Source organism: Heptranchias perlo, chromosome 18, assembly GCF_035084215.1.
Source record: "Heptranchias perlo isolate sHepPer1 chromosome 18, sHepPer1.hap1, whole genome shotgun sequence".
NCBI lineage: Eukaryota > Metazoa > Chordata > Chondrichthyes > Hexanchiformes > Hexanchidae > Heptranchias > Heptranchias perlo.
The window spans coordinates 17529503-17554781 of NC_090342.1; the positions used below are offsets into that span (position 1 = coordinate 17529503).

At 42.1% G+C, this 25279-nt stretch overlaps 1 protein-coding gene and 1 long non-coding RNA gene across 4 annotated transcripts in view; one reads left to right on the forward strand and one right to left on the reverse strand.

Moving 5' to 3' along the window:
* LOC137334630 (uncharacterized) overlaps window positions 1–1546 on the reverse strand; it is a 58156-nt gene extending 56610 nt beyond the window's left edge. Inside the window, exon 1 of one of the 2 annotated variants that reach the window (XR_010966191.1) lies at window positions 1200–1546. This is a non-coding gene — a long non-coding RNA (uncharacterized lncRNA). The remainder of the gene's footprint in view (window positions 1–1199) is intronic. The other variant, XR_010966192.1, reaches the window with a different exon arrangement.
* On the forward strand, window positions 988–24837 carry LOC137334628 (ras association domain-containing protein 9-like). 2 transcript variants are annotated; one of them, XM_067999452.1, is made up of 3 exons: window positions 988–1093; window positions 1420–1616; window positions 21462–23885. In XM_067999452.1, the coding sequence occupies exon 3, from the start codon at window positions 21481–21483 to the stop codon at window positions 22759–22761; it is 1281 nt and encodes a 426-aa protein (XP_067855553.1). In that variant the 5' UTR covers window positions 988–1093; window positions 1420–1616; window positions 21462–21480; the 3' UTR covers window positions 22762–23885. The 2 variants fall into 2 exon arrangements, with proteins under 2 accessions (XP_067855553.1, XP_067855554.1); XM_067999453.1 differs by lacking the exon at window positions 988–1093 and adding an exon at window positions 24555–24837 and having other exon boundaries at window positions 1200–1616; window positions 21462–22731.
* Window positions 24838–25279: the final 442 nt, after the last annotated feature.

Below are 25279 nucleotides of genomic sequence, written 5' to 3' on the forward strand. Positions count from 1 at the left end.
CGCACACCCACAACTCACAGATCACACACACTAGCAGCTATTGCACCATGACAGCCACATCACCCAAACATCTTGCAGCACATTCACTGACACACTTCCCTCTTTCCTTCAGGAGAAGGTGGCGCATAACAGGAGGCAGCAAGTGGAGTGGCTCCATGAAACATGAACCTGCAGTCCTCTTTCATGATGACAGCATTCCTGCTCCCACCCCTGCCACTCCGCCAGTTCCTTTGCGGTTGCCTGTCAGCCAGCCAGCCCACTCCCTGTAGCATATTGAAACTTGATCCAAGTGTAGGAAACTTCCAAAAACACGTACAAATGCATCAGCAGCCAAAAGAAATAGTTCAGCAACTAACCTGTAACTCCTGCATGATCCCTTTAAATAGCGCTGGTGGGGGGAGAAGTCCATGCCGTTTAAGTCCTGTTCAGCTGTGCGAGGTTGGCTGAAGTGTGGAGTTCCAAAATAGTAGCGGTCGCTTTAAATCAGCGTTGCACACTGATTGACGTCATAATCTCCCTACTCTACATTCTGCCGGCATTCGTTAGGTGCGCGTGTACAAACACCTTTACCAAGGTGGTGTCCTGAGTACTTCATGTCGGAAGTGTGCGCGCGCATCTCGGACGCCATTTTCGGGGCTTAGGTGTCCACGTAGCGCATAAAAAAACTGGCGCTACATGGCCCAATTTTGCCCCCATCTGCTCCAATGCTCTCCCTCCCCCGTTTGAGCACAGCCCTGCCCCTCAGGTAGGACCATGTGCCTGGAAGCACTGCCAGGAATCCAACTGGTAGCTGGAAGCATCAGAACTGAGCCTGCTCCTGATCTCACCCAAAAGCCACACACCGACACATTCCAGCAGGGGTCACTGGATAACGAACTGGAGCACAAACTCTCGCTGCCAAACTTCCCTTTCATTTTGGTAACCAACAACAAACGTACACACACGAGATTCATTTTCCGCAAATTGTCTTTTCATGGTGAACCAGAACTTAAACGTGAAATAAATGAAGTTCCCAATAAGTGCAAGGAAAACTAAATCTAGTGAGAAATTAAACAATGAAACACTCTCAGAACGAAAATCTAACGTATTGAAGGTAGACTTTCGGTTGTATATTACTATACAGTATTATCTTGTGCTTAAATCCATAATAATAAGCATTATTCAAACATTCCAGTGGCATTGCTAAACACTGGTCTTACTGTTAACTTGGATTGCCGAGTCTTTCAACATAACGTCCTTTAACTGGGTATTAGAGTCGAAGGTCTCAGCACCACTCTGCCACGCACTTTTTTGGGCCAATATTTCCATTCGCAACGGTTGTTTTCCGAATCAATAACATGGTCTTGAATGATGCTGCGTTCGTCTTTTGATCCGAAGGTTTCTGGCCTGCTCCAAAACAAATGCTTTTTTTTGAAACAGGTGGGAGTTTTTTTTTGGCGTGGGATCGTGCCAAACCACCTACTCGGCATCTCCGGCATTCAGTGGGTCACAATTAATGAGTAAACCATCAGTGGAATGGAATTTATTATTTGAAGGAAGCTTTCCGGGAATGTTGGTTGCAGAAATCGAACGCTCTCCGCTTGAAGGAATTACCAAAGATAGTCGAAATTAGCAAGGTAAGGTTATCATGTAGACTTGTCGACCTATATGTGTGTGTGTATATATATATAATAGTTACTGAGTGACACTGGCATTACCATGAGATCGCCAGCGCCAGTAAGTGTGGACGTTATGAAATGTTAGGCAACTTGGTTATTACGATTGTGTAATAGAAATACCAGTGTCAGTCTCATAGATGAAAAGAGCTTTATTAATTTTACTGGATGAGATGGGTAGCAAGAGTCACCTCACTATGTTCACTTTAACCAGGACATATAAGGTAGCCAAACTTAGTGGGAAGATAGAAGATTGGGAAGTCTTCAAAAGACAGCAAAAAGTAACTAAAGGATTGATTAAGAAAGGGAAGATAGATTATGAAAATAAATTAGCAAAAAATATAAAAACAGATAGCAAGAGTTTCTACAGTTATATAAGAAAAAGGGTGGCTAAAGCAAACGTAGGTCCCTTAGAGGATGAGACCGGGAAATTAATGGTGGGAAACATGGAGATGGCAAAAATGCTGAACAAATATTTTGTTTCAGTCTTTACGGTAGAGGACACTAAGAATATCCCAACACTGGACAAACAGGGGGCTCTAGGGGGGGAGGAGCTAAATACGATTAAAATCACTAAGGAATTGGTACTCAGTAAAATAATGGGACTCAAGGCGGATAAATCCCCTGGACCTGATGGCTTACATCCTAGGGTCTTGAGGGAAGTGGCAGTAGGGATTGTGGATGCTTTGGTAATAATTTTCCAAAATTCTCTGGACTCAGCAAAGGTCCCGGCAGATTGGAAAACTGCTAATGTAACACCCTTATTTAAAAAGGGTAGTAGGCAGAAGGCTGGTAATTATAGACCAGTTAGCCTAACATCTGTGGTGGGTAAAATTTTGGAGTCTATTATTAAGGAGACAGTAACGGAACATTTAGAGGCAGTACAAAGAAGGTTCACTCGGCTAATCCCGGGGATGAGGGGGTGGACATATGAGGAGAGGTTGAGTAGATTGGGACTCTACTCATTGGAGTTCAGAAGAATGAGAGGCGATCTTATTGAAACATATAAGATTGTGAAGGGGCTTGATCAGGTGGATGCGGTAAAGATGTTCCCAAGGATGGGTGAAACTAGAACTAGGGGGCATAATCTTAGAATAAGGGGCTGCTCTTTCAAAACTGAGATGAGGAGAAACTTCTTCATTCAGAGGGTAGTAGGTCTGTGGAATTTGCTGCCCCAGGATGCTGTGGAAGCTACATCATTAAATAAATTTAAAACAGAAATAGACAGTTTCCTAGAAGTAAAGGGAATTAGGGGTTACGGGGAGCGGGCAGGAAATTGGACATGAAGCTGAGTTCGGATCGGTCAAGGCCCTGTGGGTGGTGGAGAGGGCCCAGGGGCTGAGTGGCCGGGTCCTGCTTCTACTTCTTGTGTTCTTTAGATTTGAGGTTAGGATCAGATAAGCCATGGTCTTATTGAATGGCGGAGCGGAGCAGGCTCGAGGGGCCGATTGGCCTACTCCTGCTCCTATTTCTTATGTTCTTATGTAACCAGTTGGAATTTCAATCATAAATGTCTTGACACCTTGTAAAGTGTAGTGGAAAGTAATATTTCAGTCCCACTTGCGTTATGTTGTAATAAGAGTGAAAAGTTTCAAAGAAACACTCTACAGTAAACATCAGGGTCATGGTGAACTGCAGCTAAAGTGCCCACTCACATAAGTGGCGATCTCTATATAGTTCTTGGGAATTGTATCCCTAGCGTTCCTCGAAGTAAAGTTGGTTTGATCAGTAAATGCATGGTCCCAAAAATTGTGGGAATAATAACGGTGAGTTCACGCGCCCGCCATTATTAGTGCGTAAAAAACCCAGCAATTGGCGGCGAAGAAGAGATATGCCATGAGTTTGGATTCGCCACAAATAGCTGGACGATTTGCGCCGCTCTGCCATTAGCCTCGCCAAAACTGAAAAAAAATTACCATCTCGCCACGAGCCCCCCCCCACATTGTGTGTCATGAAATTGCTAGATTTGCGCCATTAATACGAATTAATCTCACTGTAGCCATTTAAGGCTGGTAATTCATGTCATTGGAACCCTGTTAATGATGTGATTTATGGTCCTGACATGAAACTCAACCTTGGTGGTCCAGAAAGGGAATAATGAAACTGTGGAGTGTCACACCCGCAGGTAGTAACTTGTTCCTAGAGGATTTTTAAATTTTAAATTTTTAACATTTTTTCTTACTTTTCCTTTCTGTCCCTTTTTTTCTCCCTCTTAATCCACTCTCTTTCTGTATCTAATTTGACTCCAATTCACCCTATTTCCTTCTCCATCGTTCGCTCTGTTTCTGTGTCCTTAAATTTCATTGGTTAAGGAGATAGACCATTGGACCCGACATTCAGGAGGTCCCAAATGCCCCATTGACCTCACTGCGTCATTATCAGTTTGCATTTCCAGCAATTTGTGGGCCATGATTTTAAGGCCTCTATATAAAATTTGGGACCATGCATCCTCACGAGGTAAGAGAAGCAGAGGAACCCATTTAGGCAGGTACATGTATAAGTGTTCAACTTACTGAGATTACCTTGGCGACTTTTTGAAAAGGCTGTTGTGCAGCAACATTTTGTGCAAAAACGTACCATGAATTTAAAATAAATTTGGTAACACGCAGAAACCAGTGAAGATATAGGTAGAAGTCAGGTCAGGAAAACACTTGCGTGCTGTTTCTATCACTGTAAAGGGGAACTAAAGTAAAAGTGAATGTTTTGTTTTGAAATAGGCAAAAATCCATTGTACAGACTTGTAAAAAAAACTAAATGTTGTTAACGCTGTTCTTATAAAGTAATAGTTCATCTTGTGAACCTGCTGGTCAATGGACCAGGCTGACATTTGCTTTCAATGCAATACACATCTCCTTCCTTTAACTATCAATAAACATTTGCAAATTTTAAGGAGAGAACATTTCTGTTTATATTTACGCTATCTGAACATTTAACGGTATGTATGCACTGCAACTTTAGCTACTGTAAAGCAAAACAGCTTCTACTTTAAGAAGATGCTAAAATGTCAGTATAACATCTGGAGTCAGGGGTTAATCAGGGGATGATCCATTCCTCCGTGGATCTTAGCATCTGCATGTGGACTAACTGTGCCTAATAAAATCATCGCACCCACGGAACCATAATCTAGGCATACCCATGTCATGACATCACATATATGCCCACGTGCCTTATAGTGATCACACTAGGTGATGACATTGTGGCACAATTACCCTGTGCATGTGCAGCCCATGTGATTCCCCTTTGCTGCTGGTTCATTGAGAGGCCCACAGCAGAAGTTCAACAGAGTGCTCCTCTGGGATACTTCCCAAGGCGCGGCCTATAACAGAAAAAGCCCTTGAGACAGCCAACAGTTTTCAGTTCTTTCAAATCTTTCTAGGTGTGCGCTGTGGCTCAGTGATAGAACGCTCACCTCTCAGTTAGAAGGTTGTAAGTTTAAGTCACACTCCAGACACTTGAGCACAGAATCTAGGCTGATGCTTCAGTGCAGTACTGAGGGAGTGCTGCACTGTCAGAAGTGCCGTCTTTCCGATGAGACGTTAAACCGAGGCTGCGTCTGCCTTCTCAGTTGGACGTAAAAGATCCCATGGTACTATTTTGAAGACGAGCAGGGCAGTTCTCCTGCCCAAAAGTTATCCCTCAACCAACATCACTAAAACAGATTATCTGGTCATTATCACATTGCTGATTGTGGGTCCTTGCTGTGCGCAAATTGGCTGCCGCGTTTCCCTACATTACAACAGTGACTACATTTCAAAAGTACTTCATTGGCTGTGAAGCACTTTAGGATGTTCTGAGGTTGTGAAAGATGCTATATAAATCAAGTTCTTTCTTTTAAATCCATTCCCAGGCTTTTAAACCCATTAGTAGCTTCTTGTTGCATTTAGCAGATTGGCCTGCAATCTTGACCTGTTGTTCTCTCTTCCCTTTTTTGTTTTAGTCGGTCCTATAAAAGAGCTTACTTGCCTTCCCTTTCCATTTCTGAAACCGGCTTTTCTTTTTTTGGATGCTCATTGGCTTGCTGTATAATTTAATGTTTTTATTTCAGACTTTCAGTCTTTCCGTGTTTTTTTCACATTTGCAACTTTTGTTATATTTACTAACTTTTAGAATAACCACTGCTGGCAAATTATTATCTTTGAATTAATTACAAGATTTAGGGGGAGAAATTCATCTGCGCCCATTTTTGGTTCCAGAAATGGGCTCTGCACAGGCCCAATCCAGGAAGCCTGAAGCCATCCCAAAATTGGGCCTTGGGCCTCATTTCAATAATTTAGGCAAGCTGCCAGTGCCTCCAGAGGCAGCTCCTCCATTTGAAGATATGAATATCAGGCCGCTTGCCTCATCAGCAGGGGGTGGAGTGGCAATGGGTGTTGGCTCATCATGGTTGCTGCAGAGACAGAGGAGCTGCTCCTCCTGGCAACACAGCAACAATTTCTGATAGATTTTTGTAAAAAAAAATTACATTCCATTGGCGGCTGCAGGGCCGCTAACAAATCCACTAAAGTATGCCCAGCACCTGTTCCACTGAACGCGGACCAGTTTCAGCAAGAAGACCTAAAATAGACATTAGGCCCCGCATTTATGTATGAAAGGGGCCTAGTGCCTGTTTTAGGTGGCCGCCTGGAACGCCTGCAAAGCCACTTTTACCAATATGGCAGCACCCGTAATGCAGGCATAGATCGGGCGTGCGGCATTGTGTCCCGAAATTGTTCCTTTTTGCCACCTGGAAAATGGGCACAAGGACCAATTTCTACCCCTTAATGTATTATTAAAATGACAGATAAAAGCCATTGGCTGTGGCCTACCGTACAGCCTGGATACCAGTAATTAAACAGCAATCTATGAACATTTAAGAAAAGACAGCTTGATGTTTTAGGTGGGGATTCTTTGTTAGAATTAAGGCTCAAATGAAGATTCTCCATCTGAAGTGTTAGCCTGTCTCTTCTGCTCGCAGATATTGGCAGACCTGCTGGGCATTTCTAGCACTTTCTATTTTTATTTCAGAATTTCCGTAATTAGAAATGTTTTCTTTATTTCTATGATAACTGTAATCCACTTTCTACTTTTTCTTTAGTTTCGAATAAAAATGACATTGATTTAGTTTAGAAAATAGGGAATGGCATGATTTACTCGCTCTTCCAAATACGGTTATATGTGGTTGGACAGCCTTGAAGGTGATGAGACCATCAATATAATCCTTAGGGTAAATTTACCAACCACACTCAAAATAAGTGCAGATTGGAGTTGCAGTCCTGTCTCTGACCTGTGCTCCCCTCAAGCACAGCTCCCTGCTGGAAGTGTGGTTCCAAGGAACTTACCTTCTTAACCTGGGGGGAAAATATCAGTCGATCAAGCTGTATTCTCACAGATTGATACCTTTATTTGTTTAGTGAATTATATTTGCTCTTTAGTTATCCAAATACCAAAAATCTGTAATTAAGATGAACAAGACACAAATCAATATGCAATATGTAACAATAAAGGTTAATGTTATTGGATTATGGATGGTTTATTTGCAATGGATTAGTTCCAAATCCAGCATTTGCATTGATGGCCAAATTGCCTCAAGGTGATCTCACATTGTTCATAAAGGCGTGAAGCAATTTCATATCCAAGTTAAGCTTTACATTCTGCATGGACATGAAGCCAAAACCACTTCACAATGATACAAAGTATCATATAACTGGCCTATAAGTTATTTTTAATTTTCAGTATCTGATTATTTGTATCTATTCTTAGACTTATAACCGTAGAGTTAAAAGGACGTCCAGCAAGTTTGGAATTGTACTATATCTACGATTCTTACTCCACCTGCCAGGAGAGAACTCGCACATATTTGTTTCATGTGTATGAAAAGCTCTAGTCCTGTGGTGGCTATTTTATCATGTTAGGAGAGTTCAAATGGCAGCATTGGCCATCTCATTTATCTATCTGTACAATTAAAATTCTTGCATCAAGTACACGTCCCTCCAAGCCTTTCAAAGCTATGACGGCTGAAAGTGTCACACCACACGGCATTCCCCATCTTCAGGGCAAAAATTAATCATTGGCTAAAATGAGAGCTCATCTGTTAAATCAACAATCAAATATACCACTGATTAAACATGAATGAATCAAAGGCTGTTTGATTCAGTTGGCAAGTACTGATGAAGAACAAGTAAGCAGCAATCAAACTGACCAACTTTAAGCTACCAATTGTGAAGTGACAAGTAACAGTATGTGACCAAAAATGTTGGACTAAAAATTAGGCTGGCCGCATGCCCAAACCAAGAGGCCTGAGGGTTGATGGTACTGGGTCCTCGGGCCTCATTAACATACATGGCGCAAGCTGCCGGCGCTGATCACGCCTCCACAGGCAGTTCGCCTGAGCGAAGGCATCAGTGTTAGGGGGCCAGCATCGCCGTAAGTGGCATTCAAGTAAGTCCCAGGAGTGGGGATTGCAGCGGGCTATGGGCGTGGGCGATCGCGACTCCTGTAGAGTTGGGGGGAGCACGTTGGCAAATTCATCTGGCAAATGAATTTCTATATAGATAGATGTGAGGGGGTGCATTTTAGTAGGAAGAATAAGGAGGCCACATATTGCTTGGATAATAAGAGTCTAAATGGGGTAGAGGAGCAAATCACTAAAAATAGCGATGCAGGTTAATAAGGCCATAAAAATGGCAAACCAAGTAATGGGGTTTATTTCTAGCAGGATAAAATTGAAAAGCAGTGAAGTTATGTTAATTTTGTATAGAACCTTGGTTAGACCACACTTGGAGTATTGTGCACAGTTCTGGTCTCCATATTATAAAGAGGATATAGAAGCATTGGAGAAGGTGCAAAACAAATTTACTAGGATGAAAGCAGAACTGAGAGGTTATACCCACCAGGAAAGATTGAACAGACTGTAGCTCTTTTCTCCAGGAAAGAGAAGGCTGAGGGGTGCCCTGATAGAGGTCTTTAAGATAATGAAAGGGTTTGATAGGGTGGAAGTAGAGAAAATTTTCTAATTGTGGGGGTGTCCAAAACTAGATGTTATCAATGTTAGATAGTCACTAATAAATCCAATTGGGAAGTCAGGAGAAACTTCTTTACCCAAAGAGTGGTAAGAATGTGGAATGCGCTACCACTGCTAAATTGGTCAGCTTTGTGTCCATTTTACACCTGAAAAATGGGCACAACACATACCAATTTGTACCCTGTTGTTCGCACCTTGAATATTGCCCCAAATTAAAACAAATCAGCAAAAGTACCATTTACAACATTTGAGCCCATTATTTTAACTCTACTAATATAAAAAAATAACCACCAGAGAAGTGGAGCATCAAGCGTGTGTTTATAGAATTCTCTCCAGATAGGCAGAATGTAGGTTGTAGACTGTAGTATATTTCCACTGTTGACTGCATTTCGTACTGTATAGTTTTATGTCTAGGAATGGGTATAAATGAACAAATGCTCCATTGAACACTAAAAGTAGCTTATAGGCCAGTTATACACAGTAGGGTTGTGTCTAGAGTGTTGTAAATCCCTGGAAAATGTTTTCCCAGAAAGGGCAATTTTAGGAGCCTGCAGAACTTGGTGGGAGCTTTAATTATTGGCTTGGGCTTTGATCATTTTAGTTTTTGGCAAATGCTTTTGTTCCTCCCAAGTGGCTACTGTCCATTTAAATCCTGGCAAGTCCGTCCCTCTTCACTTTGGCTGCACACACCATCTCTAGTTGAACTTTCCTGTGTTCCCAGCCTGCTGCGATCCGTCCAGAGTCATTCCCAGCCAGCTCTGACCCACCTGCAGTCTATTACAATCCACTCATCCTTCCAAAGTCATTTCCAGCCTATTACAATCCACCCAGAGTTGTTCTGAACCCACCCTGACTTGTTTCCATCCTGCCTCAACCTGGCAGACTCTCTTGTCCCAACATAACCATAATTCATTCTCAGCCCCAAACCCTCGATCCTCAATCCCCTCTGAGTCATTCTCACCTAAATCTTTATTCGTTCATAGTTTTCTCATCATCAGTTGAGTGTTTGGCTCTTCTGCTCTATTGGCCTACTGTACTTGTGAAGCAGAATAACAAAAGCAAACAGGGCATGAAGTAAAAGAAAAAGACAGAAGTGGCTTGAGAGGAAGAGACAGAAATGGCATATGAGAGCAACATAGACAGAAGTGGAGGGCAAAGTGCAGAAAGACAGAAGCAAAGGACAGGTGAACAGAAATGGAGGAAGACAGATACATAAAGAGGGGAACGAGAAGAAGAGTGAAGGAGGAGAAAGAGAGACAAAGAAAATTTTTCACAAACTTTCCAGTATCAGTCATCTTAGCTGGAGAGGCAAGAGATTGGGAGTTTTTTGGTCAGATTCAGCCCAAAATAGATTGAGAACTAATGAATTGATAGTTTTTGATGATATATATTGTCAAGAATGGACATGTTGCTCGAACAAGCTCCAGAGGGGAGATGAGGAGAATTATTTTATGCAGTAAGTTGTAATGATCTGGAATGCACTGCCTGAAAGGGTAGTGGAAGCAGATTCAATAGTATCTGTCAACAGAGAATTGGATATATACGTTAAAAGGAAATATTTCCAGGGTTAGAACCTCCTCCAGTCCTACACAGAGCATGGGACGAATTGGGCAGCTCTTTCAAAGAGCCAGCACAGGCACAATGGGCCAAATGGCCTCCTCCTGTGCTGTAAAATTCTACGATAAAGGTGGGCCTAAAAATATAGAAACAAAATGTTTTGTTCCAAGGCTTCAAAACTATGCTACATTGAAATTATGCACCCAGAGCTGTGGTCATACTTTCATTGTGCTCCCTCCCCTCTAGCATTGCCTGACCAGTTCATTATCTAACAGCATCTACTCAGTCTTTTTAGCTGTACCTTTGTTACGGTATCTCTTGATCACGGCCCATTGTTTCTGCTACTTGTCACCGCTGCACTTCATTATGGCACCTCTACTTTGTTCCAGGCTAGTGTTTGTGTTCTGTTCCCATGTGTGGCTAGTCCCAGACCTGGGCTAATATTTGTGGTCTGAGTATGTGTCCATGATTGCTTCCAGTCACACACTCTCAGTTCTTCCAGCTCCATACCTTCCTCAGTGGCTTAGGCCCCTTTCACCATCAGTGCTCCTGTACTTGCTCAGTACTCCTGGATTACTACCTTCCCCGCTTAGTGCTCCTGAACTTCCTGAGTACTCACAGTCCCCATCTTCCCGAGTTTCCACGCAACCCAGTGCCCTCTAGTGCACCTACTGCAAATATATCCATGCTCCAATTCACCCCACTCCTTCCCATATTGCAGTGGACCCAAGTGCTACCACACTCCAGTGCTCCCAATGTTCTCAGCCCCTCAGCATACTGCCTCCACCCCCACAATGACCTCAAATCTTTCCCTGACTTGACTGTCCACAGACTCTACCCCTCCAGTTTTACTAGACACTCAACTCCTGGTCTCCAGTCCTCCACTTGACTGCTCCCACCAATCCCTGCCTCCCATGGGTATGACGCACACTACTCAATCTCTCCTCTTAGGACAACCCTCTCATCCCAGGAATCAATCTAGCTAATCTTTGTTGCACTGCCTCTAAGGCAGATACATCCTTCTTTAGGTAAGGAGACCAAAACTGTACACAGTACTCCAGGTGTGGTCTCACCAAAGCCCTGTACAATTGCAGCAAGACTTCCTTACTCTTGTACTCCAAACTCCTTGCAATAAAGGCCAACATACCATTTGCCTTCCTAATTGCTTGCTATACCTACATGTTAACTTTCTGTGTTTCATGTACAAGGACACCCAAATCCCTCTGAACACCAACATTTAAAAGTTTCTCACCATTTAAAAAAAATTAGTTTTTCTATTCTTTCTACCAAACTGAATAACCTCACATTTCTCCACATTATACTCCATCTGCCACCTTCTTGCCCACTCACTTAACCTGTCTATATCCCTTTGCAGCCTCTTTGTGTCCTCCTCACAGCTTACTTTCCCACCTAGCTTTATATCATCAGCAATCCTTAACTTCTTTAGTTAGCCATGGATGGATCACTTTTCCCATGGAGTTTTTATTCCTCAATGGAATGTACATTCGTTGAGAATTATGAAATATTTCTTTAAATGTTCGCCATTGCTTGTCTATTGTCATATCTTTTAATCTAATTTCTCATTCAACCTTAGCCACCTCGCCCCTCATGCCTATGTAATTGGCTTTGTTTAAGTTTAAGACTCTAGTTTTGGATTTAAGTATGTCACTCTTGAACTCAATGTGAAATTCTATCATGTTATGACCACTTCCCCTCAGAGGATCCATCACGATAAGATTACTAATTAACCCTGTCTCATTACTCAAGACAAAATCTAAAATAGCCTGTTCCCTGGATGGTTCCACAACGTATTGTTCTAGGAAACTGACTCGAATGCATTCCATGAACTTGTCCTCCAAACTACTTTTGCCAATTTGATTTGCCCAGTCTATATGAAGATTAAAGTCCCCCACGATTATTGCATTACTTTTGTTACAAGCCCCTCTTATTTCTTGATTGATATTCTGTCCAACAGTATAACTATTGTTAGGGTGCCTATAAACTACTCCCACCAGTGTTTTCTGCCCCATGTTATTTCTTATCTCCACCCAGACTGATTCTACTTTCTGATCTTCCGAGCCAAGATCTTTTCTCACTACTATCTTTATGTCATGCTTTATTATCATGACATAAAGATAGCTACCCCTCTCCCTCCTTTTTCATGTTGTCTGTTTTTTCTAAAAGTCAAGTACCCTGGAATATTTAGTTCCCAACCTTGGTCACCTTGCAACCACGTATCAGTGATGGTTACTAGATCAAACCCATTTACCTCTATTTGTGCCATTAATTCATCTACCTTGTTATGAATGCTTTGTGCATTCAGATAAAGCACCATTAATTTTAACTTTTTACTATTTTTCCCTGATTTGACCTTATTCACTGATGCACTATTACCGTTAAACTCTCTGTCCCTTCCTGACACACTCTTCTTATCTTTACCCAAATCGCTACATTGTTCTATGGCCTTGACTTTTCTATTTAGATTTATAAATGCACCCTTTCCTGAACCTTCCCCTCCCCCCCACTTTTTAGTTTAAAGCCCTATCTACCACTCCAGTTATTCGATTCACCAGGACACTGGTCCCAGCCCAGTTTAAGTGGAGCCCGTCCCAACAGAACAGCTCCCTCTTTTCCCAGTACTAATGCCAGTGCCACATGAATTGAAACCTTTGTCTCCCACACTATTATTTGAGCCACACATTTAACTCTCTGATCTGTTTGACCCTATGCCAATTTGCGCGTGGCTCAGGTAGTAATCCAGAGATTATTACCTTTGAGGTTCTGTTTATTAATTTGGGCCCTAGCTCCTCAAACTCCCTCAGCAGAACCCCATTCCACTTCTACCTATACCATTGGTTCCTACATGGACCATGACAACTGGATCCTCCCCCTCATGCTCCAAATTCTTCTCCATGATATTGTCTATGCCCAATGTGGGCATAATTGTTCCACTCCTATCCTTTGGAAGATCGCCAGGAAATCGTTGGGCAATGAGATCCAATATGTCAGGTCTCTGTCTCTTTTTACTCTGCTTTGCACCCAGGAACTAAGCTTTCCCAGATGAACAGAAAAGGAAAATCAGTCCTTTTTGTTGATGTACCTCACCACAGAAGATCGATTATATTATAATACACCGTATGTTACAAGGTATAACGCTCCTGTCATTCAGAATCCACCAACTCATTGTGAGCTATGGCATGGGAGATCTGCTAATCTTTATAATAGTTTTGAGACCATGCTGCACACAGCACACTTCAAAGTTCAAAGGTATGTAAAAAAAAAGGCATGCTTTTTTTCTGACCTGGAGCTGGAGATTTACCAGCACTTGGCAATTTGGAAACTTCCCTCATCAAACAGCAATTAAATTCTGATTGACGTCAGAACATAGTTAGGACACTTCCTCATAGGAAGTTTAGGAACATACAAATGTATAAAAAGGAAGGAAGCGGTGCAGCTATGAACACTACATTCCAACCCTTCTCCCACCCCAGCTATGCAATTTCCCCTGAGAGGCAAAAATGAGAGGAAAAAACCTCTGGTCAATTTAGGAAAAGCCCTGAAAAATTCCGCTCTGACTCCGTGAAGCAACCAAAAAATGCTGCAGAGCACCACAATAATTCACTGTTCCCAGCTACCCTGCAACTTACTTTCATAACATGAAATGTACTCTCTCATAAACTCCTTTTGAAGGCCTGTAGGAAATCCATTCTCACTGCATGCTTCGGTAATCTGTTCCAAAGGACAATGACACTCTGTGAAAAGAAATACTTCCTAACATCAAACCTAACTCTGCCTATGTATTTCACACTCATGCTCCCTAATCTCCATCTCAAATAATCTATCTAACTTTGCAGATTCTGTACCCTTCCTAATTTTAAAAACCACCTCTGAGCTTGCATTTCTCTAATGGAAACAGACCCAACTCCTCAAGCCTATCCTGATAACCAAGAGCCCTAAGATGGGATATCATATGTATCTTCTCTAGGGCCTTGTTATCCCTCACTGTGTGTAGGGTCCAAAACTCAACACATAACTCCAATGCAGATATTCCAAGGCCTTGTATGTCCCAGCATACAAACTAAAACTCTATATTTTTTATTTGTTGACAAAGGAGCTAAGCAACTGCTATTCTAGGGAACTTCCAACAGTACTCATAATTAGGCTCCGATTGACCTTAGGATATGCTTATTTGGACCATGCACCAGACTCCATACTACCTATGAGTTACTGAAGGTCAGCTAGTAATATTAAAAGTTAAATACTAAGTTTATAAAATGCCTAGAAAATCCAACAAATCATCTAGGCACTTTTTATACCTGGCTTTATACCCAGCCTGAAGTTATATTCCACCAGATATGAAATCTAAATAGTGTGATATGGCATCTGGAGGTCTTGCATCACCTGGCTTCCACGCGCCTGGGAATCAGATCAGGGAGTAGTTCCTGAATTATACGGTCTCTTTTGCATCACTGCACACTCAAAACCACTTCACATTGCTAGGAAAATGGCAACAAAACTGCAGCCTAAATCAGATATTTATCCAGCTCTTTTTTGAAGATGTTAGTTCACACAGCAATAGCTGCATTTGATAGGATGTTTATTCCACATATCTACAATTCTGCAGGGGAACGATAACTTGTAATACCTAATCCGATTTAGGATTTTCAGTTTTATACTAGTATTTTCTAATAGTGTCACAATTTAAGTTAAATAACCTACTTACAACAATGCTCTGGGCTATTTTAAAGACCTGCATCAAGTCTTCTCCATCTTCTTTATTCCAATGGAATACAAACTGAGTTCTATGAGCCTCTGCTCATAAGTTAAAGCTTTAGGTCCTGAAATTGTTCATTTTATTTTTCTTTTGAGCTCTGTCCAATATATTAATATCCTTTTGAAGGTAGGTTGTCCAAAATAACTCACAATATTCTAGATGTGGCCTTACCAATGGATTATACAAGATTAAAGTGCCCTGTTTTGACTAATAATCAATCAAAGTATTTGGTTAAAGTTGTTGATAGCAAAGTCGCACTCCCTCCCATTTCCAATTCCATCTCTATCTGTCTTCCACCCTACCTCACCTATCACTAGAACAAGGACATTGAGTAATGAGCAGTTGGTTGCCTCCCTGAGGTACATGCAATTCTGTATATAATTTAATACATTTAATTAATTGGATAGTTTATATATAAAATGAGCTTAGAACTTCCTCATATCGTCTAATCACTTCAGGATGCAAGTGGTAGAAACTCCTTTCAAATTCCGAAGCAAAAAAAATTAAAAAACAAGTTTTCTCTAAATCACTCCTTTGTTGGCCTGCAAAGTTGAACTAAAAGAATAGATTTCAAAACGTACATCTCATTTCCTTCTACATACAGTAATTTTGTCATTCCTTTTAAGCAACTAAGGTCAAGTATAGCAGCACATTGCAAAATGTCATTTTTATTTATAGGTCCATTCAAATAATAACATGGCATCCTCAATTTTCTAAGAGTCCATTGTTCTAATCTAGCCTAAGCTTCTAGACTGTCTGAGGTTGAACCAGACTGTTCACAACCTTGGCGTCCTATTTAACCCTGAGATGAGATTCCGACCACATATCTACTCCATCACCAAGACCGCCTACTTCCACCTCCGTAACATCACCCGTCTCCGCCCCTGCCTCAGCTTATCTGCTGCTGAATCCCTCATCCGTGCCTTTGTTACCTCTAAACTTGACTATTCCATTGCTCTCCTGGCTGGCCTCCCATATTCTACCCTCCATAACCTTGAGCTTATCCAAAACTCTGCTGACCGCATCCTAACTCGCACCTAGTCCTGTTCATCCATCGCTCCTGTGCTCACTGAACTACATTGGCTCCTGGTCCAGGAATGCCTCCAATTTAAAATTCTCATCCTTGTTTTCAAATCCCTCCATGGCCTTGCCCCTCCCTATCTCTGTAACCTCCTCCAGCCCTACAGCCCTCTGAGATCTCTGCGCTCCTGCAATTCTTGCCTCTTGTGCATCCCTGATTTTAATCGCTTCTCCATTGGCAGCCATGCCTTCAGCTGCGGGGCCCTAAGCTCTGGAATTCCCTCCCTAAACCTCTCCACCTCTCTACCTCTCCTCCCTTAAGACGCTCCTTAAAACCTACCTCTTTGACCAAGCTTTTGGTCACCTGTCCTAATATCTCCTTATGTGGTTCGGTGTCACATTTTGTTTGATAGCGCTCCGGTGAAGCGCCTTGGGACGTTTTACTACGTTAAAAGCACTATATAAATGCAAGTTTTTGTTGTTGTAGTCTATTGACAAGTAATTTTGAGGGTTTAGACTGCACTGTATCTCAATCAGAACTGCACTGATTAGGTAATTTAAAAAGTGTGTTGTAAATGCTTAAAATACCTGAGTGCATTTTTCCTCACGGGTTAATCTATCAAAGTCAATACATTCATAAGTAAGCATCCCACTTCTTAAAACATTCTAAATAGTATATTTTAAAATAAGTTTCAATGGGAAAGGTTAGATCTGTGCAATGAAACCCCAAATGAAAAAGTAATTTATTGGAATGTTAAACAGCATGTTTTGTAAAATATATTGCATTCATCTCAACAAAGCAAAGTTTAACATTATAGGTCAGGAAGGCACGTTTTTAACAAATATTTATGGATGTATATATTTCTATATATGAAGATGGATGTATATATTTCTATATATTAGGATGATATATGCATGGTGTACGATGAATTGCTCTGTGATTCACCAGATAAAATAACCTGATATTCTGAGAGTTCCTATGTTACAGAATATTGTTTTGTGATATATGTTACTGTCTCATATTCTAATAGGTATTATGTCACTATCCTAAATTTTGTGAGGTCTTGCATCATTCCCGACTACTTTAAGTAGTTTGAAATATCTAAAAATGCAGCCACCATGAATCCAATGTTAATGGAATACTATTGTCAGAAACTTTTTCTATTTAAACAACCTATGTCAGATTTTTAAACTATATAGAAATTCAAGAATTGTACAAATAGGGGAAAGAGGAAAGACAAAATGTGAACTAAGTTGAGGGTGTTAGAGTTCAGGTTTAGGATTGATAGCTATGAAAGAGTCTTGAAGTATAAAAGAGGGCAACTGATTGGTATGCAGGGCTCTGATGCCAGATGTAGCATATTGTTTATTGGCTAGTGTCTGCTGTCAATCAAAATACTGTTGATGCCAAAACGCTTTGATTACGCTCACAGCAATGAAACAGAAATCTTCATTTTTTAAAAGTTCATTCTCGGGTATATGGGTGTTGCTGGCAAGGCCAGCATTGATTGCCCGTCCCTTCAACCTTTTTAGGAACATAGGAACATAGGAACAGGAGTAGGCCATTCAGCCTCTCGTGCCTGCTCCGCCATTTGATAAGATCATGGGTGATCTGTGATCTAACGCCATATACCCGCCTTTGGCCCATATCCCTTAATACCTTTGATTGCCAAAAAGCTATCTATCTCAGATTTAAATTTAGCAATTGAGCTAGTATCAATTGCCATTTGCGGAGGAGGGTTCCAAACTTCTACCACCCTTTGTGTGTAGAAAAGTTTTCTAATCTCGCTCATGAAAGGTTTGGCTCTAATTTTTAGACTGTGTCCCCTACTCCTAGAATCCCCAACCAGCGGAAATAGTTTCTCTCTGTACACCCTATCCGTTCCTCTTAATATCTTATAAACTTCGATCAGATCACCCCTTAAACTTCGAAATTCCAGAGAATACAACCCTAATTTGTGTAATCTCTCCTCGTAGCTTAACCCTTGAAGTCCGATATCATTTTAGTAATCTAACGCTGCACTCCCTCCAAGGCCAATATGTCCTTCCGAAGGTGCGGTGCCCAGAACTGCTCACAGTACTCCAGGCACGGTCTAACCAGGGTTTTGTATAGCTGCTGCATAACTTCTGCCCTCTTGTACTCTAGTCCTCTAGATTTTTCTTGAACTGCTGCAGTCCATGTGGTGAAAGTATTCTCCCAGTGCTGTTAGGTAGGGAGTTCCAGAATTTTGACCCAATGGCCCAGCTATGTGCCAGTGACATCTGCTCCTGACCCCACCAGAGTATCCAGGATCAGGACAGAGTGAACTAATTTTGATAATTCTGATGGGCACTCACACCAATATAAGCCAATCTTGGATGCCCATGACAGAAGGAAAGGAAAATGTGGCAATGTAGAGCCACATTGATGTGCCACCATACTAAAAGCTAAAGGTCTGCACATAATAAACAATGTTTCTAAGATAATTGATATATCAAAAACATCAACCATCAATCTGGAGTCTTCCAGGGCTTAACCTAGACAAGTGCTAGGCAATGACGATCTCCAACAAGAGAGAGTCTAACCACCTCCCCTTGACATTCAACGGCATTACCATCGCCGAAACCCCAACTTCAACATCCTGGGGGTCACCATTGACCAGAAACTTAACTGGATCAGCCATATAAATACTGTGGCTACAAGAGCAGGTTAGAGGCTGGGTATTCTGTGGCGAGTGACTCACCTCCTGACTACCCAAAGCCTTTTCACCATCTACAAGGCACAAGTCAGGAGTGTGATGGAATACTCTCCACTTGCCTGGATGAGTGCAGCTCCAACAACACTCAAGAAGCTCGACACCATCCAGGACAAAGCAGCCTGCTTGATTGGCACCCCATCCACCACCCTAAACATTCACTCCCTTCACCACCATTGCTCCGTGGCTGTAGTGTATACCATCCACAGGATGCACTGAAGCAACTTACCAAGGCTTCTTCGGCAGCACCTCCCAAACCTGCGACCTCTACCACCTAGAAGGACAAGGGCAGCAGGCACATGGGAACAACACCACCTGCACGTTCCCCTCCAAGTCACACACCATCCCGACTTGGAAATATATCGTCATTCCTTTATCGTTGCTGGGTCAAAATTCTGGAACTCCCTTCCTAACAGCACAGTGGGAGAACCTTCACCACACGGACTAAAGTAGTTCAAGAAGGCAGCTCACCACCACCTTCTCAAGGGCAATTAGGGATGGGCAATAAATGTTGGCCTTGCCAGCGACGCCCACATCCCATGAAGTAATAAAAAATCCCAGTCTGGAGATCTCTGGGGCCTCATTTGTGCCCATCCATGAACTTGTATATGGGTATCTTGCTGGCATCCAGGTCGCTGGGTGCAAAGGAGATAGAAGTGGTGGAAATTCCTGCAGTTGATGTGATCCTATTGATCCTGCCTCCTTCCTTATGTTGATATTTTGTCTTTGGGCTGGAAAGAACTTCCACCTGCCCCAGCACCAGCGAGAATTCCCTTTATTTGTTCCTTAGTGAAGAGACCCCACATTTTCGAGGCATGCCAATTTTCCGCCCCCACTGGGCCTCCTCCATTTACCTCAGAATTGTGCCCAGGTCTTAAGGCCTGTTTTTGTTTAAATGTTGGAGAGAATCAGAACAGGTGATAATGAGGCATTGGTTGTAAAGTTATAATTGAGGTATTTGCTTTTAAATACACGAAAGACTTGAACATTATTATAGGGTAGTAAATTTATTTAGTTTTGTAAAAAAAATGTCTTTGATGTATGCATAACTACAATAACTTGCATTTACATAGCGCTTTTAATATAGTAAAACATTCCGCGGTGCGTAATCAGACAAAAATTGACACCAAGCCAAAGGAGATATTAGGGCAGGTGACTAAAAGCTTGGTCAAAGTGATAGGTTTTAAGAAGCCTTTTAAAGGAAGAGAGAGAAGCGGAAAGGTTTAAAGAGGGAATTCTGGAGCTTAGGATCTAGATGGCTGAAGGCACAGTCGCCAAAGGAGGGGTGAGGAAGTCGGGAAATACACTAACTGTTAACACATAAGAAAAACGTTCTAGAAAAGTTAAAATCTATATTATTTAGAAACAACTAATATTTAAAATAGTAAAAATGGAAGTGAAAAAGAATAGGGAGTTAGAGACTCCAGTAATTTCAATTGTTCTACGTGTCTCCAGGATAGAGAACGGAAAAATCAATCAGGGTTTCTGCCCCTGTCTTTATCCAGTAACCATGCTGGAAATTGCCCCTCTGTAGACATTGGGTGAGGACAGGATGCCGTTCAGTTGTAATGTTCCTCCCATAGCCGAATAGCCTGCCCATGCTCACACCTAAGAATGACCATGCCTGTGGAACAGCATCCCAATGGGAGTCAGACCTTTCAGCACTGCAGGGAAGAAATTTGGAAAAAATAAACAAGAGAAATCAGTAATGTCAAAAATATTTTAAACCATATAAATGTGTTAAGATCGCCAGACGACCAGTCAACACTATGGGTTATATAGTTTTAAAAAACACAGGCTGTACTAAACGTTATGTTCTAAAACTTTATTTTAAATAAATAAAACTCTTATTTAAACTAGAACTTCGGTTCTCATACTTCAGTTTGAATACAAAGATCAAACAAACCTTTTTTAGTGCAAAAATATCGATGTTATCATCGCTGCAAATGTTATTTTCGGACCATTTTTTGTACCCAAATCTAAAATGTAACAATACATTTTTCTCTACTTTTTCGGTGCACAAAAACGTGTTTTTCCTTGACTTTCTGAGGATTGGACACTCCCAAACAAAACCAGGCTAATTTGTCAACTTCAAGAGACATTGTGCTGGCTAACTGGTTTTAACGCATTAAAAGACGCGACAAAGTTTTAAGAAGCTGTTAACCAATTTGTAGTACGGATCCACCCAAGAGGTGGAAAATACCAAGTTTGAGAAATATTGTAACGTTCGACACTTAAGATAGCTTCTAACTGACTTGCCTGGGCGTAATTTCAAAATTTTCAAAAATATCCAAACACAAAAAAAAACAATGAAAATATTCTAACCACAAACGGTATTTTCAGGAATTAATTTGGAATGCTTCATGGCGTCAACTTGCAAAACTTTAACAAGTAACGTTTTGAAGGATTGTTCTAAGGCAAACAGGTTAATGAGGAGCAAAGACAATGATTGAAGCGGCTGTAATCTTGAAATGCTAACATGGTGATGTCGGACAGTTGGAGTGTCAAAATTAAGAGGTATTTCGGTTAAAGAAGCAATTTTCTCGAAGTGCAATGCAAAGTTGGGACAGGAGGAAAGTTTGCCTGCAGGGAGTTGGTGAGCTTTTACCTGCAGCCACGTGATCCCGTTCACTTACAACTCCACTCAGTCAAGTTTATGTTTTAAGAGAACCGGGAGAGACTTATGTGTCCTAACCCAGCTCGGCTCTTCCTCTTTCCAGATCTCGCCCAAGAGCGACCATGGGCTCCCCGGAGGGCGCCGAGATCGTGGTGTGGGTGTGCCAGGAGGAGAAGGTGGTGTGCGGACTGACCAAGCGTACCAGCTGCGCCCAGGTGGTGAGAGCCCTGTTGGAGGATCACCTCGCTAACGCCGGCGACACCAGGTTGCTACATGCGCCGCCCAAGGACTACTGCATCGTGGAGAAGTGGAGGGGCTTCGAGAGGTTCCTTCCCCCGCCGACCAAGCTGCTGAGGCTCTGGGCGTCCTGGGGAGAGGAGCAACCCAACGTGCACTTCGTCCTGGTCAAGTCGGGCGCCTCCCTCCCCGTCCCAGGGCTGAGGACAGCCGAGGCTAAGGTTGTCCAAAACACCGACGGTCAGAGGGACCTGAGCCCTGCCCAGTACATCAAGAACCTGCCGATGGACAAGCAGAAGAGGATGGTCAGGAAAGCTTTCAGGAAACTGGCTAAAATGAAAAGGCTGAGGCAGGACCGGGAGGGGATGGAGACCCTGGTCCATCTGATCGTATCCCAGGATCACACCATCCGCCAGCAACTGCAGAGGATGAAGGAGCTGGACGGGGACATCGAGAGATACGAGTCCAGGACTCACTTCGAGCGGATACAGAACGAGGGAGAAAACTATGTGCAAGAAACTTATTTACTGGAGAGCAGAGACAACGGCCGGCAGCAACAGCAACGTGGGCCAGCTCAGTTACAGGAATATCTCAACAAGCAGGACGGGATCCTACAGTTAGAGCAAGAACTTCAGCAGCGCAGGGAAATCCTGGAGAAACTGACAGCGGAAATCCAGCAGGAGTTGAGGAAGGTGTGGGAGGGAACTCAAGAGGAAAAGATACAAAGCGACTCCGAGTCCCTGTGCAATGATCAACAGTGTTCCCAGGCAGAGACTGAGAAAGTTGAGAGCGAGTTGGAGGCGGGCATGTGCAGTGCCCTCCAGCTCCACAAAAACTTAATGGATGTTCAGGAGAAAGTGAAACATAAGGAATTATTACTGGTGGAGAAGGCGGAGGAATGTGACCACTTAGTCCAACAGCTGAAGTCGCTGCATTTTCCAGAGGATGCGGAGAGCGAAGCCCCGGTGACTGGGGGTTGTAAAGATTTGGCCAAGTGTAGTTTGCCGCGGAAGAGTGTCAAGGATCAATCCGGAAGCGGCTCTGAGCCTCTCTCCCCTTCCGATGTGAACGATACCGACTCCGACACCGGGATAAGCTCCACAAACAGCCAGGACTCGGAACCGCCTTGTGTCGAGGTGTTTTCGACATCGCAAAATTATCTTTAATAATCCTGAAGGAAACCCAGCCTTGCGGTTTATTAGTAACAGTGTAGGATAGTCCCTCTTGTATGAGGATACGACGTTTAAAAGCCACTTCACATCATTAGATATTAGGTGTGCCTTTTAAAGAATGCACAGAATATGTGACTTTAACTTAAATGCAGTACGGAAATAGGCAATGGTATTGTGGGAACCGGTCAAAAGCACGGCCCCACCAAGTTTAGAAAGATTTATTGGAGTGACATTTGTCCCTTTCTTTAACTGTAAGCCGTTAAGTTTGTTTTTTGAAATGATATTATTTAAACCAATGCAATGATTGAAATACAAGGTCCGCATTTTCTGGTCACAGACAACTGACGTTAGAGACAGATATTAGACAAATTGCTTCATGGATAACACTTTCTCATAGAATCATAGAAAGTTACGGCACAGAAGGAGGCCATTCGGCCCATCCTGTCCGTGCCGGCCGAAAAAGAGCTATCCAGCTTAATCCCACTTTCCAGCACTTGGTCCGTGGCCCTGTTTCTGGGACACAATGGTGCATTACAAAAAAAATCCACTGTTTAAGAAACACAAAATGGATTCAAGTCCTAAAAGTAATTTGTGATCCATAGAAATAGATTATGACATAACCCCTCACCCTGTTTATTTAAGGATTTAGCCGATATCCTAGCAACTTCATTAAAGGATTGGAACAAGTGCAAAAGACTGTAGGGATCTTGTGTAAAACTACAATAAGATTGCACTCTGATCGCACCTTTCTTTAAGTAAATGTATAAAATGTGGGTAATGCAGATCAAGGAGTCGGTGGTTGTTTAGGGTGATATAGTTTGAAAAATTAACCTACATACAGTGCATCCCTCCTAACTGTACAGCTGCTTCCTACACACTTATCTAGGGCATACCCAACAAGAGAAGTTCATGTAAGTACCCTGTAGTACAAAATATATAATTTAGAGGATAAGTACTATGAACAAGAGTGGACTATAACATGATTTATTGTTACAATGAAATGAATTAAACCGTTTAAAATTCTGACTTTTTATTGGCTAGATGCCAATAATGAACAATAAGGTGTTAAGACTCATTTTGATGAATAATAAACAGATTGGTATTTACAAAAGTGAGAACAGGGTGATTCATTTGTACCGTGCATATGACCTGCAATATCATACAATCCTAGAACAAAAAAAATCAGTGAAAATGAGTAATGAATACTGGGAAATTTTTGTTTAAGTTATATACAAATATGGAATGAAAGTGAACACATCAAAAAGTGAAATAGACTAGAACTTTTTTATCACATGCCAATAAAAGGCTTATTGGTTTAAATGTGACCATTTTCCATTTTACAATACTGACATATTGGAGCAGATTTTCATATTTACCAAATGTAAATAATGTAACTTAAGCATTGTTTGGGCAAAGAAAAGAAAGGATTGCCTGTCAGTAACAGAACCTGCCTAAAGTTCCTTTCATTGAAATGAATGAAAGGAAAATCCAGTTGGTTCTGTAAGGTGCGTGCAATCCTCTCTGCCAGATTTTCCCTTGTGCGTTCGGCCCAGCGATGCTTAACGCAATGACTGTAAAGTCGGAAATCGACCCCACTGATTTCAGGATTCTAGAATTCATTTTTAAAATTCTAATTGTGAGCCTTTCTACTGTGTTCTGCTCTAGAGCAGGTCTTAACTGAAGTCTCACACATGAGATTGGTCAGCCACTTACTAGGGAAGAGTAGCTGAGGTGGTTTCCCCATTGCCTTCCCCACGGGTTTTTATCTTCAGTGTACCTTTTCCTAGGTGAGCTGCAACCAACACTGAAGAGACCACCGACCCTTTTACAATGGAGGGGGGCCACCACCATCCATCAGACTCAAGTAGCACCACTGAGCATCAACAGTATTCAGAGATCCGGTCTCCACTCACCAAGGTCTGGAATGGGCCTGAATCCAACCTTTCTGACTCAGAGGCGGGAATACTACCACTGTCATCCCAATATTTAGAGACCATATTCTAATCTCTAATTGCTGGGGCTGTCTTGAGTGGGACTCGAACCCTTCACCTTTTAACTCATTGTTGGGGGGGGGGGGGGGGGGGAACTGCTACCACTAACCAAAGGCTCACATCTCCTAATTGGGAGTAATTTTCTAAATTTTCTAAGTAACTATATATATATAGCTGTAAGCAATTGGACTGACTTCAACCAAGCTGTCAAATTACTTTCTGATATGCTTAGGCATGCTAATTTCCTGACACTTATGAATCCAGTAGCAAAATTGACTGCTCAATAAAGGCAGAGTGTTTAATGTTCTTCCGTTGATCTGCAAGGTTGGTGTTGAATTATATGCAGAGTTAATTTAAAGTGTAGTTAACACTATAAATCAACAAGCAAATCTAGTTTGTTTCACCTGCCTTAGTCTTTCCTTAATCTTACAATCAACAGACTTTTAAAGCCTAAGCTTGGCATCACCTAATCATTACGCGCCTTACTCTTTTCAATTTTGGTGGTGTCCCGCATGGTAGGC

What these genes read in the sequence shown, in the direction of transcription:
- LOC137334628 (XM_067999452.1), top strand. Translation starts at nt 21,481, where the DNA reads ATGGGCTCCCCGGAGGGCGCCGAGATCGTGGTGTGGGTGTGCCAGGAG.